Source organism: Rana temporaria, chromosome 11 (genome assembly GCF_905171775.1).
Source record: "Rana temporaria chromosome 11, aRanTem1.1, whole genome shotgun sequence".
Classification (NCBI taxonomy): Eukaryota; Metazoa; Chordata; class Amphibia; order Anura; family Ranidae; genus Rana; species Rana temporaria.
This window is the reverse complement of record NC_053499.1, coordinates 32,353,053-32,367,982: the sequence shown is the minus strand read 5'-3', so window position 1 is coordinate 32,367,982 and position 14,930 is coordinate 32,353,053. Positions and strand designations below refer to the sequence as shown.

Genomic DNA, 14,930 nt, shown 5'->3' with positions numbered 1-14,930 from the left:
GGGACCAGAGGTGCGGGGGCTGTGTAATGTAAAGGGGGCCAGAGGTGCGGGCTGTGTAATGTAAAGGGGGTCAGAGGTGCGGGGGCTGTGTAATGTAAAGGGGGCCAGATGTGTAGGGGTCTGTGTAATGTAAAGGGGTCCAGAGGTGTAGGGGTCTGTGTAATGTAAAGGGGTCCAGAGGTGTAGGGGTCTGTGTAATGTAAAGGGGGCCAGAGGTGCGGGGGCTGTGTAATGTAAAGGGGGCCAGAGGTGCGGGGGCTGTGTAATGTTATCTTCATTTATTAGCAGGTGAGTGCAGCCTCCATACATTCACATACATTGAATCCTGCCCTTAAGTGGGAAAAAGTTGCTGACCCCTGGTTTATGAGATTTGGAAATCATTGCATTCTGTGTTAATATGGATTTTACACAGCGTCCTAACTTTTTTGGAATCGGGGTTGTACTAATTCAAACCAAGGTAAAAATGCAAGGCTTTAGTAAAAATCCTTATATATAGAAGCATAATGCTAAACATAATTAAAAGTAGATTTTGGGTTTACATACATTTTACAGTTAAATGATCTCATAAAACAGTCATCTGAACTTGCTTAGAACATTTGTATTGCCCAGAATCATGAATATGGAAAACAGTGAAACAGTGACACCATGTGGTCACAAAACACATCACACGTTTTTGAATTATTAGGCCGCGTACACACGATCTGACAAAACCGATGAAAACGGACTGAAGTTCAGTTTCATCGGTCCAAACCGACCTTGTGTGGGCTCCATCGGTCAGTTATCTTTCGGTCCAAAATTTTAGAACTTGCTTTAAAATTCAACCAACGGACGCCTAACCGATAGGTCAAAACCGATGGTTAGTACGCAAAAGCATCGGTTCCAAATCCACGCATGCTCAGAATCAAGTCGACGCATGCTTGGAAGCATTGAACTTCATTTTTCTCTGCACGTCGTTGTGTTTTACGTCACCGCGTTGGACTTGATCTGTTTTTGAACTGATGGTGTGTAGGCACATCAGACCATCAGTCAGCTTCATCGGTTAACCGATGAAAACGGTCCTTCGGACCGTTGTCATCGGATGGACTGACCGCGTGTACGCGGCCTTAGCCTCTTTTATTTGAAAAAAAATTAAATAAAGATCTGTTTCAACAGAATCACAAAATGTTCAATGTTACCTGCAAATTTTTACTGTGTGCTTTAAATCTAGAAGACTATCATAAACTGTTAATATGACTCCAGTTCAGCCATTTGATGGTTTGACAGTTTGGTAGAAAGCAGAAGCAAAAATGACAGTTAGCATGCCTGGCATGCCCGTAATTTAACTTTTTCAATACTGTTAAAAATTAAGGGGGTAGATTCAGAGAGCAATTACGCCGGCGTATCCATAGATACGCCACGTAATTGCTAAGTAGCGCCGGCGTATCTACTTTCTGTATTCAGAAAGCTAGATACGCCGACTGTAGCCTAAGATACGACTGGCATAAGTCTCTTATGCCGTCGTATCTTAGGGTGCATTCTGACACTGGCCGCTAGGTGGCGCACCCGTAGTTGTCAGCGTAGAGTATGCAAATTGCATACTTACGCCGATTCACAAACGTACGTGCTGCCGGCGCTCGTTTTTACGTCGTTTGCGTACGTCGTTTTTGCCGTAAGGCTGCTCCTGCTATTAGGAGACGCAGCCAATGTTAAGTATGGACGTCGTTCCCGCGTCGCGATTTCAAAATTTTACGTTGTTTGCGTAAGTCGTCCGTGAATGGCGCTGGACGCCATTTAAGTTCACGTCGAAACCAATGACGTCCTTGCGACGTCATTTACCGCAATGCACGTCTGGAAATTTTAGGGATGGCGCATTCGCAGTACGTTCAGCGCAGTTTTGCGTGCCCCTACCTGAATCTGGCCCAAGGAGTTTAAAAAAAAAAATCTGTGCTCCATTTTACGCATTTAAAAGTAAACATCTTGGCTAACAGTCACCACAAGATACCTGCAATCACCTTCCACTCAGTAGCGGCCCGTGACCGTCCATTAAGGGTGCCCAGGCACCACCCCATCTCTCCTCGTCGCCCCATACAGTATATGCAGTGGATAGATTCATGCATAGCATGAATCTACCCACACCTGCTGCAGCTGCCCCCTATTCGTGTGTCCAGGCCACCTTTCAGGGCACCGGGCGCATGAATTACAGCGGCCAGGTTCTTTTTAGAAGCACCTGATTAGAGCCAGATGCTCTAATGGTCTTAAAAATAGGGTTGGCTCGGGTCACAGAGGATGCGACCCAGAGCCCACCCTTGAATGAATATTCGCTGTTGCAACAATAATACTCCTCCCAGCCAATCGGGAAGCAGGAATGAAACCAGTTTCCAAATTGGCCAAAATGTCAGCTGATCCTATTGGACGCCTAGTGGCAGGAGGAGCAGAGAGGAGACGCACCAGAGAGGAGAGGACATTGGAGCAGCTTTCCCCAAGTCTGCCACACTTAGGCCGCGATTGTGAATGCAGCTTACCCCCAGGTCCACATCTCCTATGCCGAACGCCGAAAGCCGCCTGAAAAAAAGGTCCGGGACTTGTTTTCAGGCGGCAGGCGTACGGCGTGGAGATGTGAACCATCTCCATAGAGGGCAATGGAAAATCATCCCTCCAGCGTCTTAGGGGCTGCTGCGGCGTCGCGCTTCAGGCGTATATACGCCTAGGTGTGAACAGAGCCTAAAGGACAAGGATGAAAGATGGCCGCATCAGCTCCTACCTCTGCTCTCACCTCCCGCATCCAGGGTAAGGACAACTTGGGGGGAGGGGGGGAGGTTGGTGGTGGGGTTGCTAGGGGTGTTAGTGCTGTGCAGCGGGGGGATAGGGGCAGTTGTACTAGTGCCCCGTCACTGGGGGGCGGGGCTTGTTTGCTGCCCCTCCACAGAAAACCCCACCAGCCGCCAATGCTTCCACTGCAGAATTACCTTGTAAGTGTCTCATTTTGTGTTTCATCAAGCTGCGTCCAATCACAATCTCCTTCTTCTGTAACCAATGTCTTTTCTCTTGTCTTTCTGATCGCTGGACAGCTACATTGGGAACACAGTTAACACATATTATAGTTCACAATTATACACACAGAGGTAGAAAACATTTTTTGGGTGAATCCTTAAGATTTATACTGTGGTCCATGAATGGTCACTGCAGAAAAGGGTAAACAATGGGCATTGGTAAGACAGCTAACATAGTTACAAAGTAACATAGTGAGTCAGGTTGAGAAAAAAAACAAAACCATAGAGTTCACCCAAACATGGAAAATGTTCAGAACCCTATGCCCACAGTAGATCCAGAGGAAGGAAAAAAATAAAAACTTACAAAGCATGGTCCAATTTGCTCCAACAGAGGAAAAAATCCTTCCTAACCCCTATAGCAATCGAATATTCCCTGGATCACCCTCTCTGGCCATCTAGAAGAGGATGAGGGGTACTAAGGTGTGCTCAGCAAAGGTAGGCAATGGGTAAGTAAAAACAGGGCTTTTTTTCAGCTGTGTCCCCGACATGGCTTCTTGCAAACTGCAAACGGGACTTCTTATCACTTTCTTTCAACAATGGCTTTCTTTTTGCCACTCTTCCATAAAGGCCATATTTGTGGAGTGACGACTAATAGTTGTCCTGTGGACAGATTCTCCCACCTGAGCTGTGGATCTCTGCAGCTCCTCCAGAGTTACCATGGGCCTCTTGGCTGCTTCTCTGATTAACGCTCTCCTTGCCCGACCTGTCAGTTTAGGTGGACGGCCATGTCTTGGTAAGTTTGCAGGTGTACCATACTCTTTCCCATTTTTGGATGATGGATTAAACGTTCAAAGCTTGGGATATTTTTTTATCACCTAACCCTGCTTTAAACTTCTCCACAACTTTATCCCTGACCTGTCTTATGTGTTCCTTAGCCTTTGTGATGCTGTTTGTTCACTAAGGTTCTCTTACAAACCTCTGAGGGCTTCACAGAACAGCTGTATTTATACAGAGATTAAGTTACACGCATGTGGACTCTATTTACTAATTAGGTGACTTCTGAAGACAATTGGTTCCACTTTAGGGATATCAGAGTAAAGGGGGCTAAATACAAATGCACGCTACACTTTGCAGATACTTTAGTTTGAGAAGTAATTTTACTCTCTGTGCATGTAAATGTCTACACAGATTTCTAATATATCTAAAAAAATAAATAAACGAATGTTATATTTAAATAATAAGTCTTACCATGGGGTGATACAAAGGGTTCCCCACAGGACACCCAAACTTCAATAGGATGCCGCAGAATATAACACAGCAAATACTCATCCACTGTCACCTCTTCAAGACCCATCTGTGTTACTGTAGATGTGTCAGTTTCAAGATCTACAATGGAAGAATATATAGTAAAGATACCCTTATATATCAAATCTCCTAAAAAATACAGTAAAACCTTGGTTTGCGAGCATAATTTGTTCCAGAAACATGCTTGTAATCCAAAGCACTTGTATATCAAAGCATTTTTTTACAGGGTATAAAAGAGAAGAGAGGCACCTCTAAGTTGCTAAATGTTGCACCTTCATTAAATGTAACCATATTGCTACACTTAGAGGCTCCTCTCTTCTTTTTTATACTCAGTTGTGATATGACGCTATTCTTATATCAAGGCAAATTTTAATAAAACATTTTGCTTGTCTTGCAAAAACGCTCTCAAACCAAGTTACTCTCAAACCAAGGTTTTACTGTATCTCTATACTGCTTCTAGCTACAATGTATGCCCTGTTATTGTGTGTTGCCCCCTGGTGGACATTAATAGCATTGTATATGTATTTATATATACTTGTGTATGCATATTTAAATGGAACCCTATATTAGAGGAGAACATGTAGGGCCAGATCCACGAAGCGCGGCGCTTCTTTACGGCCGGCGTAGTGTATCTCAGATACACTACGCCGCCGTAACTTACAGCGTATTTCCCGTATTCTCAAAGAATTTGCGCCGTAAGTTACGGCAGCGTAGTGTAACTGTGTCGGCGTAAGGGCGCGCAATTTAAACGGATGAGATGGGGGCGTGTTTTATGGTAATACGTCTTGACCCAACGTAAATTACGTTTTTTCTGAACGGCACATGCGCCGTCCGTGGGGGTATCCCAGTGCGCATGCTCGAAATTAACCCGCAACAAGCCAATGCTTACGACGTGAACGTCATTCTACGCAAAGCCCTATTGGCGAACGACTTACGCAAACAACGTAAAATTTTCAAAATTCGACGCGGGAACGACGACCATACTTAACATAGGATACGCCTCATATAGCAGGGGTAACTATACGCTGAAAAAAGCCTTACGGAAACGACGTAAAAAAATGCGCCGGCCGGACGGAGGTTCGTGGATCGCCGTATATAGCTAATTTGCATACTCGACGTGGAAATCGACGGAAACGCCACCTAGCGGCCAGCGTAAATATGCACCTTAGATCTGACGGCGTACTAAGACGTACGCCAGTCGGATCTAGCCCAGCTTCAGGTGTATCTTGTTTTGTGGATACAAAACAAAGATACGCCGGAGAAAACTAGAAGTTACGCGGCGTATCAAAAGATACGCCAGCGTAACTTCTTTGTGGATCTGGCCCGTAGTCTGCTCTTATATAAAAATTCCAAAATAGGAACATTTTGAGCCTTCCTCACCCTCTAGATATATACAAAACAAAACAGTAAGCAGCTAACACTAAAACTGAAAAAAAAAAAATTAACCGCCATAACAATATAGATACAGACCTCCACATTATAGTTGTTCTTATGCCCCGTACACACGATCGGAAATTTTGACAGCAAAAGTCCGATGTGAGCATTTGAACGGAAATTCCGACTGTGTGTATGCTCCATCTGACTTTTGCTGTTGGAATTTTCCACCAACAAAAGATTGAGAGTTGGTTCTCAAATTTTCCATAGGAAAAAATTCCGTAGCAATTCCAACGCATGCTCGCAAACAATTTGACTCGGAAGCATTGAACTCCATTTTCTCAGCTCATCGTAGTGTTGTACGTCACCGCGTTCTTGGCGGTCTAAAGTTCAGAGAATTTTTGTGTGACCGTGTGTGTGCAAGACAAGCTTGAGGGGAATTCCGTCGTAAAAAACATCCAAGGTTTTTCCGACGGAAAACCTGATCGTATGTATGTGGCATAATAGTGCAGACTTACCCCTCAGGGATAGGTATGCATTGTTTTCTATTTCTGAGCAGATATGGCAGCTCAGTGGTAGGTTGTATGCAGGGCCGGCCTTAGGTGTTCAGGTGCCCTGTGCGAGCTAATCCTGTGGCGCCCCCCCCCATCTTCACTAATCTTGTGGCGCCCCCAAGACATTGTGCAATTTGCCACCCCCCTGAAAGTGCCGCCTGGTACATTGGTACCATCGGGTCCCATGTGATCATGTGAGCAACTGACTGCGACTTACATTCTGCAAGCTGTGATGGCCGCACGGCGCCCCTGTTGCCCATGGCGCCCTGTGCGGCCGCACAGCTCGCACACCCCAAAGGCCGGCCCTGGTTGTATGACACCCACACTATCTCTCCAAGCTTCTGGAGGTGGAAAACTATACATTCTTTTAAAATTAAATGCAGGAAATTAAAATAACACCATACATACTCACCTAGCTAGCTGTAGCATCGATCTGATGCTGCTGCTGTCCCCCACTGCCTCTGCACTGAGAACTAAGCAATCAAAGACCACTGATTGCTCAGTTGTCAGGTCCATTGTAAGCAGAGAGTGGTGATTGGCAGTCAATGGCTCTGTGCTCTGCCCCTCCAGCCCTCACTGGTGTGCTGGACTGTAGAGGCGCAGGAGCAACTGGCTTAGCCTCTCAGCGGCACGCTGAGAGACTGAGCCAGCTGCTAATCGTGCATCTGGGTGGATCCCGACATTATTGTTGGGATCCCTGCAGAGCCTGGACCGGCCCTGTGACGTCAGTGCCCAGCAGGCTTTGGTCGGCTGAATCTGGGACACAAGAGTGTGGAACTAAGTGCACTTTTGTGATCTATAGGAGAAGTATGGCCAAAAGAGCTTTGGCCATACTTCTCCTTAAACCTTTTTTCATGTAATCCTGATTGCATTTGTTATTTTTCTTTTATGAGGACTGCACCCTGGCAAGTGATAGGGAAGCCTTGCAACCTGACACATGATAGGACAGACATAGAGCCTGACATTCAGCTTAACAAGGAGATAAATCAAGTAATCAATACAGATCAAGTAATCCTAGAGTAAACCCTGCACTATTATTACAATCAGAGTTGTCAACTGTCAGTAAATTCACAGACAGTTTGTGAAATCTGTGATTTTTGCATCTGTCTGTGAATTAGGGTGGCCACGTGTCCCGGATTGCCCGAGACATTTTGCAGGTCTGTCCCGGGCACATTCATTTCAGGACAATGCAGTGCCCCGGAATGAAACTGACACAGCCACCCCACGGGCCAATCTGATGCCCACAAAAAAGGCCACCACATCACTGCTTTACTCACTGACAGTACTTGTCCTGGCTGGGAATGCCTGGAGGAGCACAATCCCCGCCCCCTGCTTGTAATTGGAGAAATCATAAATCCCGCCTCTTGCATCCAATCACTGTGCTGTGATTCGTTACAGCACAAGCTGATTTTTGGGAAGGGAGGGTGTCCCTGAATGGTAGTTTGGAAATGTGGTCACCCTATCGTGAATGTCCATTAGGCACTTGCTGATTGCATGTCTGTAATGGACATTCAGGGGCAGGTGTAAAAATCACGGATTTTACAAACTGTCCGTGAATTTACTGACAGTTGGCAACCCTGATTACAATTCCTTAGTTATGTTTCATATTATTACTAATGCTCATTGGAGATTTGTTCTTTTAATTTGTTGACTTCACTAATATGAGGAGCAGGAGTTATGACATTTTTTGTCTCATGCTTTTTTACGTTGAAGTCATAGATAGCCAGACAAGGCTTATTTATTAAAGAAAAAGCTCAGCAACGACGCTTCCCTTCCCATTACTCTCATGCCCTGTACACACGATCGGTTCATCCAATGAAAACGGACCGATGGATTTTTTCATCAGATATCCGATGAAGCTGACTTTCATCAGTCTTGCCTACACACCATCAGTTAAAAAAACGATCATGTCCAACGCGGTGACGTAAAACACAACGACGTGCTGAGAAAAATGAAGTTCAATGCTTCCGAGCATGCGTCGACTTGATTCTGAGCATGCGTTGATTTTTAACCGATGGATTTCCCCACAGACGATCATTTTTTTCTATCGTTTTTTTAACCATCAGATCATTTTAAAACAGGTAATACGTTTTTTCACCGATGGGAAAAAAACTGATGGGGCCCACACACGATCGGTTTGTCTGATGAAAACGGTCCATCAGACCGTTTTCATCAGACGAACCGATCGTGTGTACGCGGCATTAGTGTAGGTATATGTAGATTGAGTTATATACTATATTAAAATCCATATAGAAGAAGACAACATCTTAACCTATAAATAGTGGAGGTTTTCCTGAGACTCATGAGACAAGACACCTAAGCTATAATTAAAATTTTAGTAAAAGGTTCTCACCATTCCGGTTGTCGGTTTGCTTCTCCTCATCTCCGATTTGCTCCTTGTTGTGTTTGGAGAAATCATTCACAGCCCAAGTGACCAGATTAGACAATTTCAGGCTGACTGTACCATCCACAGTATACAGCCTGCAGGCAGGTCTGGGGAGGTCCAACTCTTTTGTACAGAGATCTAGTAGCTGGATAAATGGCAAAAGACCACACGGAAATGATTACATTTTATATATACACGGTATACATATACTATATATATATATATATTGTGACAGGGAGTCAGGTAAATCTGTGGGTGTTGTCACAGACGGGAGATACATTTCTTCCTTGTTTAGACAATACACCAATTATTATCGGGTGTCGGCTGCAGAAGTAGCCAGAAAGGTTTAAGGCCGTTGAAAAACTTCAGCTGTTCAGAATGAGGCAATTAAGGCCTCTATAAGTAATCCAGAGGATTACTACTGAATGCTGCATCCTGAGGCTTTTTGAGTGAGGCCGGAATCACACTAGTGCGTTGCTTTTTTGAGCTGCGTTGTCGTTGCAGATTTCTCTAGAGGGTGTTCTGCAGATCAACTGTGGTTTAGCTGCAGATCAGGTGCGAATTTGGAGACCTGGGAGAACTTCCGGGTGAGAGGAGAGTGGGGGAGAATTGTATTGAGCTGAATGAGAGAAACTCCTGCAGAGAACTGAACACATGTGCGAATTAGATGCGTACCCATAGAAGATAATGGGACTGAATTCGCACCTGAGCCGCACCGCAAGACATAAAAACCGCATGCGGTTTGGAGGCAATACGCAGTGCGGATGCATCGCACATATGTGAACCAGCCTCATTGAAAACAATGTATTTTGAAATGTCCTGCGAATTAGATGCGGTTTAAACCGCACTCAATTCGCATAGGTGTGAACCTGGCCTCAAGGAGAGCAGTGAACAGAAATACTTCTGAAGAGGTGAGGTGCTGTTGATTTTTCTGTGTGATAAAAATCAAAAAGACTATTGTTTTTCTGCTGTATGACCAGCAGTGTCTGCCCAGCACTAGGCTGTGCCAGACTCCATAGATAGGTTCCTGTGTGGTGAAGGTAGACGCCCCAAGTGGCCAGGGTTTATTTTATGTTTGATTTTGTTTATGCTGTTTTGATGCTTGCACTTGTTTCCAGCAAGATGGAAGAATAAACCAAAATTTTTGCTTTCAACCGTCTTCGGCTGTTTCTCTGTATAAATCAGTGTGTAGTGAACCCATCCAGGGGGTCACACACCCCGCTACCGAGCTAATCCCTTACAATATATATATATATATATATATATATATATATATATATATATATATATATATATATAAATATATATATATATATATATATATATATATATATATATATATATATATATATATATATATATATAAATATATATATATATATATATATATATATTAATAGAATACTTACGCTAAGAAAGTCTGAACACAAATATCAAATGTTCTCTCTATACAGTAAAAGGTTGCATTCAGATATATTACCCAAGGCACAAATGAATGACAGAGACCGTTCATATTGCTGTCACATCTATTATCAGTAATCATTTTGCTTAATTAAAAATAAAATATCAAGCCCAACTCCAGCCGCCCAATTTTTGAATAAAGTGGTGAAGAGTTATGCCATATACACATGTTTTTAATGTCGACGTGATTCTTGTCAAGCCTGCCTTGCATACACACGATCGTGAAAAAAAATGCTCGAGCAAAATCGCGGTGACGTACAACGGCACTATAAAGGGGAAGTTCCATTCGGATGGCGCCACCCTTTGGGCTGCTTTTGCTGATTTCGTGTTAGTAAAAGTTTGGTGAGAGACAATTTGCGCTTTTCAGTCTTCGTGCTTTTCGGTCTGTTACAGGGTGATGAATGTGCTATCTCCATTACAAATACTAGTTTTACCAGAACGAGCGCTCCCGTCTCATAACTTGCTTCTGAGCATGCACATTTTTTTCCCGTCATTAAAACCTACACACGGTCAAGTGACCAGGATTTATTTTTGTATTTCTTTTGTTTCTGTCACATTTGTTTTGTATATAGTTCAAATAAAATCCGCACCTTTTTGTTTTCCTCCTACCACCGTCTGCTGTGCCACTGCCTAATTGTTTTTGTGTGCTGAACCCGTCCAGGGGGTCACACACACACCCGCTGACGGGCTAACCCCTCACATAAGATACTAAAGAGTTGTAACCTCATTTTAATCTTAACATTAACATAGCAAACCTTTTGAGTAAAAAAAACAAAAACAAAAAAAAAAACAACAGGGATTCTCAGTTTGCATGTATTGAAATATATGTTTAAGTTGACCAACTGCTTTAAAGTAATGCCTCTGCCTTCGGTCCCTGCTCTAGCTTGCAGAGTGCCAAATTCTTACTTGATAATAGCATACTCTTAAAGGGGTTGTAAAGGTACAATCTTTTTCCCTAAATAGCTTCCTTTACCTTAGTGCAGTCCTCCTTCACTTACCTCATCCTTCCATTTTGCTTTTAAATGTCCTTATTTCTTCTGAGAAATCCTCACTTCCTGTTCTTCTGTCTGTAACTTCACACAGTAATGCGAGGCTTTCTCCCTGGTGTGGAGTGTCGTGCTCGCCCCTTCCTTGGACTACAGGAGAGTCAGGACGCCCACTAACACACAGCTCCTTTTTTCTATCTGCAACGTAGAGAGAGTCCTGACTCTCCTGTAGTCCAAGGGAGGGGCGAGCATGACACTCCACACCAGGGAGAAAGCCTCGCATTACTGTGTGGAGTTACAGACAGAAGAACAGGAAGTGAGGATTTCTCAGAAGAAATAAGGACATTTAAAAGCAAAATGGAAGGATGAGGTAAGTGGAGGAGGACTGCACTAAGGTAAAGGAAGCTATTTAGGAAAACAGTTTACCTTTACAACTCCTTTAAGAGCACAGGTAGTGTCAACACTGTATTACTGAGAGCTACAGACAAAGATTTAGCGATGTATGTCTACAATGGGCCCTCTAACCAAATCACAAAGAAGGAAATAAGACATTAGTTAATACTTTTTTGGTCAGTCAACGTGCCATGTTAAACAGAAGAAGCCATTATTTCACAAAGATCCTAATGTAGTACTCACCTCTAGAAATGTCCCAGCAATGAGGACCCTTCCGTTCCTGAATCCATTGCCATTTTTGTAGGCCTTTACTCGTATAGCCCTGTAATTTTTAGCAGTTGATAAATACTGTGCAATATTGAAGTCATGGTGCTGGTATCCCATAGAAGACAGCACGTCTTTCAAGTAGTCCAGTGTATTTTCTGCTTCAGCGCTGGATAGGTCAGTCTGTGGAAAGTCAAAACAGCTTAGCTATAAAATATCTTTATTGTATAGTTGGCATAATGTAAAAATATTTATAACTTACATAGTATTGGTGATTGTAGTGATTAGCTAAAGTTGAGCCACATGATAGCAGGCCACCAGCCCATTCAGCTGTGTGCTGGGAATTCTTCATCCTACAGCAACACGTAAGAAAGGGCCAGGGATGTGGATGAAATCATTGACCTGGCGACATGGCCATATATGGCATTGATCAAATATGACCTTATGGCATACTAGGTCAATGACGTCACCATCATCCCCATTCCCTTCTTACACATGGGCAAAACATGTTGGGAGGTTTACTCCTTAAAGGGGTGGTTCACCCTAAAAACTACTTTTTTTTATTACACTGGCCCCCCACATTACAATACGATTAAGGCTATTATTTTTTTTTTTATGCTGTACATACCTTTGTACAGCATATTCACCCGTGGCTTCCGGCTTGCGAGTCCCGCGGGAGTGGGCTTTCCTAACATGTCTGTGATTGACGTTTTGACCAAAAACGAGCTCCCACCCGTCGCCTAAGCCGCGTCACGATTGGCGAAAGGAGCCGAACGGCGATGCGCATGCGCAGTATAGCGCCGACTCGCCGTTCGGCTCCTTTCGCCAACCGTGACGCGGCTTGCGCGACGGGGGGGAGCTCGTTTTCGGTCAAAACGTCAATCACAGACATGTTAGGAACGCCCACTCCCGCGGGACTCGCAAGCCGGAAGCCACGGGTGAATATGCTGTACAAAGGTATGTACAGCATCAAAAAAAAACTAATAGCCTTAATCGTATTGTAATGTGGGGGGCCAGTGTAATAAAAAAAAGTAGTTTTTAGGGTGAACCACCCCTTTAATGTTGTTTCCATGAAATCTTGTTAAACTGTACTTGCCAATTGTTATATTTTCACAATTTTTTATCCTGCTCTTTAAATAAAAAATCTTTTATACATTATAGTTGATAACGCCTCAATTCTACTCTGCAGATAGAGAAAGGAGCTGTGTGTTAGTGGGCGTCCTGACTCTTCTGTAGTCCAAGGGAGGGGGCGAGCACGACACTCCACACCAGGGAGAAAGCCTCGCATTACTGTGTGGAGTTACAGACAGAAGAACAGGAAGTGAGGATTTCTCAGAAGAAATAAGGACATTTAAAAGCAAAATCAAAGGATGAGGTAAGTGAAGGAGGACTGCACTAGGGTAAAGGAAGCTATTTATAAACCATTTTTTTTTTCCTTTACATCCCCTTGAAGTATCAGACCAGGTGGGCTGCAATCAGGGAAAAAATGTGTAGGCAGGGGCTATAGGTCAGAAAATATTAGCAAAAAATAATGAAGCCAATAGGCTCTAGTATAAGTTATGAAGGAAAAATCTACCATATATATCTATGTTCACCCTGAAAGAACCAAGTTTGGAATAAGATGATTTATTCTTTTACAAATAATAAATCCATACATTTTGGGGTGTCTTTTTAATTTTCTCACACAAGGATCACCAACACCTAAGGGCTTATAAAGATCAACCAAAATGAATTGTGAGATCCCATTACAATGAAATGATATATCTATACATTACAGCACCATCTTGTGGTCACTTTTTCATATAGCGCTCTGATTTTGTGTGTTTGGATTATCATTCCACAACTCCTAGTGGTATAGTCTGAGCAGCTGGGTCAGTGACTTTCACCTGTTCTGGTTACATACTCTTGATTGCAGGCTGGTAGCACCTGGAAGTTGGTGTTTTTTTCAAAATGAAACCCATAACACTCAATTGGAGGAATTCAATAAATCTATATTGACACTTTTCTGGTGCTTTGGTCCTTTAAAATCGCCTGCACCAGAGGAAACAATCCCTGTTGTCCATTTTAGTAACTTTACTTACACGTGCGGCAAATGAAAAAATTGCGTCCAGATTGTATTTAACGAAAGTAGAGGTGATTAAGACCAACTCTAATCTGGCATACAGAGACAGGAAACGTATTGCCTAGCAACCCTTGATGCCACTTTGTTACCCAGGAGGATCTGTCTCCTGGATCTCCAGCGTTACTCCTTTCAGCAGTTTCCATCTCCAATTGCCAGCATTTTGACAGCTCTCCCGATCAGCTTGTTCAGCCTCTGCTGCAGCCATGGGCGTCCGCTCCATAGGGCAAGGGGGGGCAATTGACCCCCCCTGGAAAATTGAGGTGTTGAAGAGTCTCGTGGCTGTGGGCTGTCTGAGCAGTCCCGGGACGGATGTCACACAGACACAGCGAGCAGAGTAAAGCCACCTCCCCCTCCAGTGTTTATGTGTACACAGGGAACCTGCTGTGCCCATGCCGTACTGATGGCTGATCTGAGGTTAGGGAGGGGGGGGGGGTCCGTCTGTGCTGAAGGGGGGGTTTGTGCTGAATGAGGGTCCATCTGTGTTGAAGGGGGGGTCTGTGCTTAATGGGGGGGCTGGGGGCTGTGCTGAAGGGGGGGTCCATCTTTGCTGAATGGAGGGGTCTGTGCAGAATGGGGGGTCTGTGCTGAATGGAGGGGTCTGTGCTGAAGGGGGGTGTCTGTGCTGAAGGGGGGTCTGTACATTCTCTAGGCTATATTTATATGGGCATGGAGTGAAGCTGAATTATCTCAAGAGCTATTTCACACTGCCAGCTGGCTGTGTTATCTGGCCGCTTTACCATCATTTTAGCGCAGTTTGGCCACTAGCAGGGTGCTTTTGACCCTGCTAGCATTTGAAGAAAGGGTTAAATGCATATTGCATATATAGCGCCCCCCCCTGAAAAAATTTCAGCAGACGCCCATGGCTGCAGCCACATGGATGTTCTGGGGTGCATCTGGACACTTCAACCTCACTGTGCCTCCACAACAGGTACATCAATCTACCACCCGCACCCTTTGTCTTGCCCCATCATTTTTTCTTAGAAGGACCAACCCACATCATTCAAATTTTAGCTATAGAATGTCTTACTTTTAAAAATTACTCATCATTTCTATACCAATAAGTATTGGAGAATTCTACTATTAGGCTGTTCTCTAGAAATGTTTGTTTTGTACCAG

At 43.9% G+C, this 14,930-nt stretch overlaps 1 protein-coding gene across 1 annotated transcript in view; it reads right to left on the bottom strand.

Moving 5' to 3' along the window:
* The window catches only part of LOC120917205 (doublecortin domain-containing protein 1-like), a 66,266-nt gene that overhangs the window by 18,000 nt on the left and 33,336 nt on the right, over window positions 1-14,930 (bottom strand). Inside the window, exons 12-15 of the mRNA XM_040328331.1 lie at window positions 11,672-11,875; window positions 8,556-8,733; window positions 4,218-4,355; window positions 2,946-3,047 (exon numbers count right to left, since the gene is read on the bottom strand). Of these exons, the coding sequence (XP_040184265.1) occupies window positions 2,946-3,047; window positions 4,218-4,355; window positions 8,556-8,733; window positions 11,672-11,875 (622 nt within the window). The remainder of the gene's footprint in view (window positions 1-2,945; window positions 3,048-4,217; window positions 4,356-8,555; window positions 8,734-11,671; window positions 11,876-14,930) is intronic.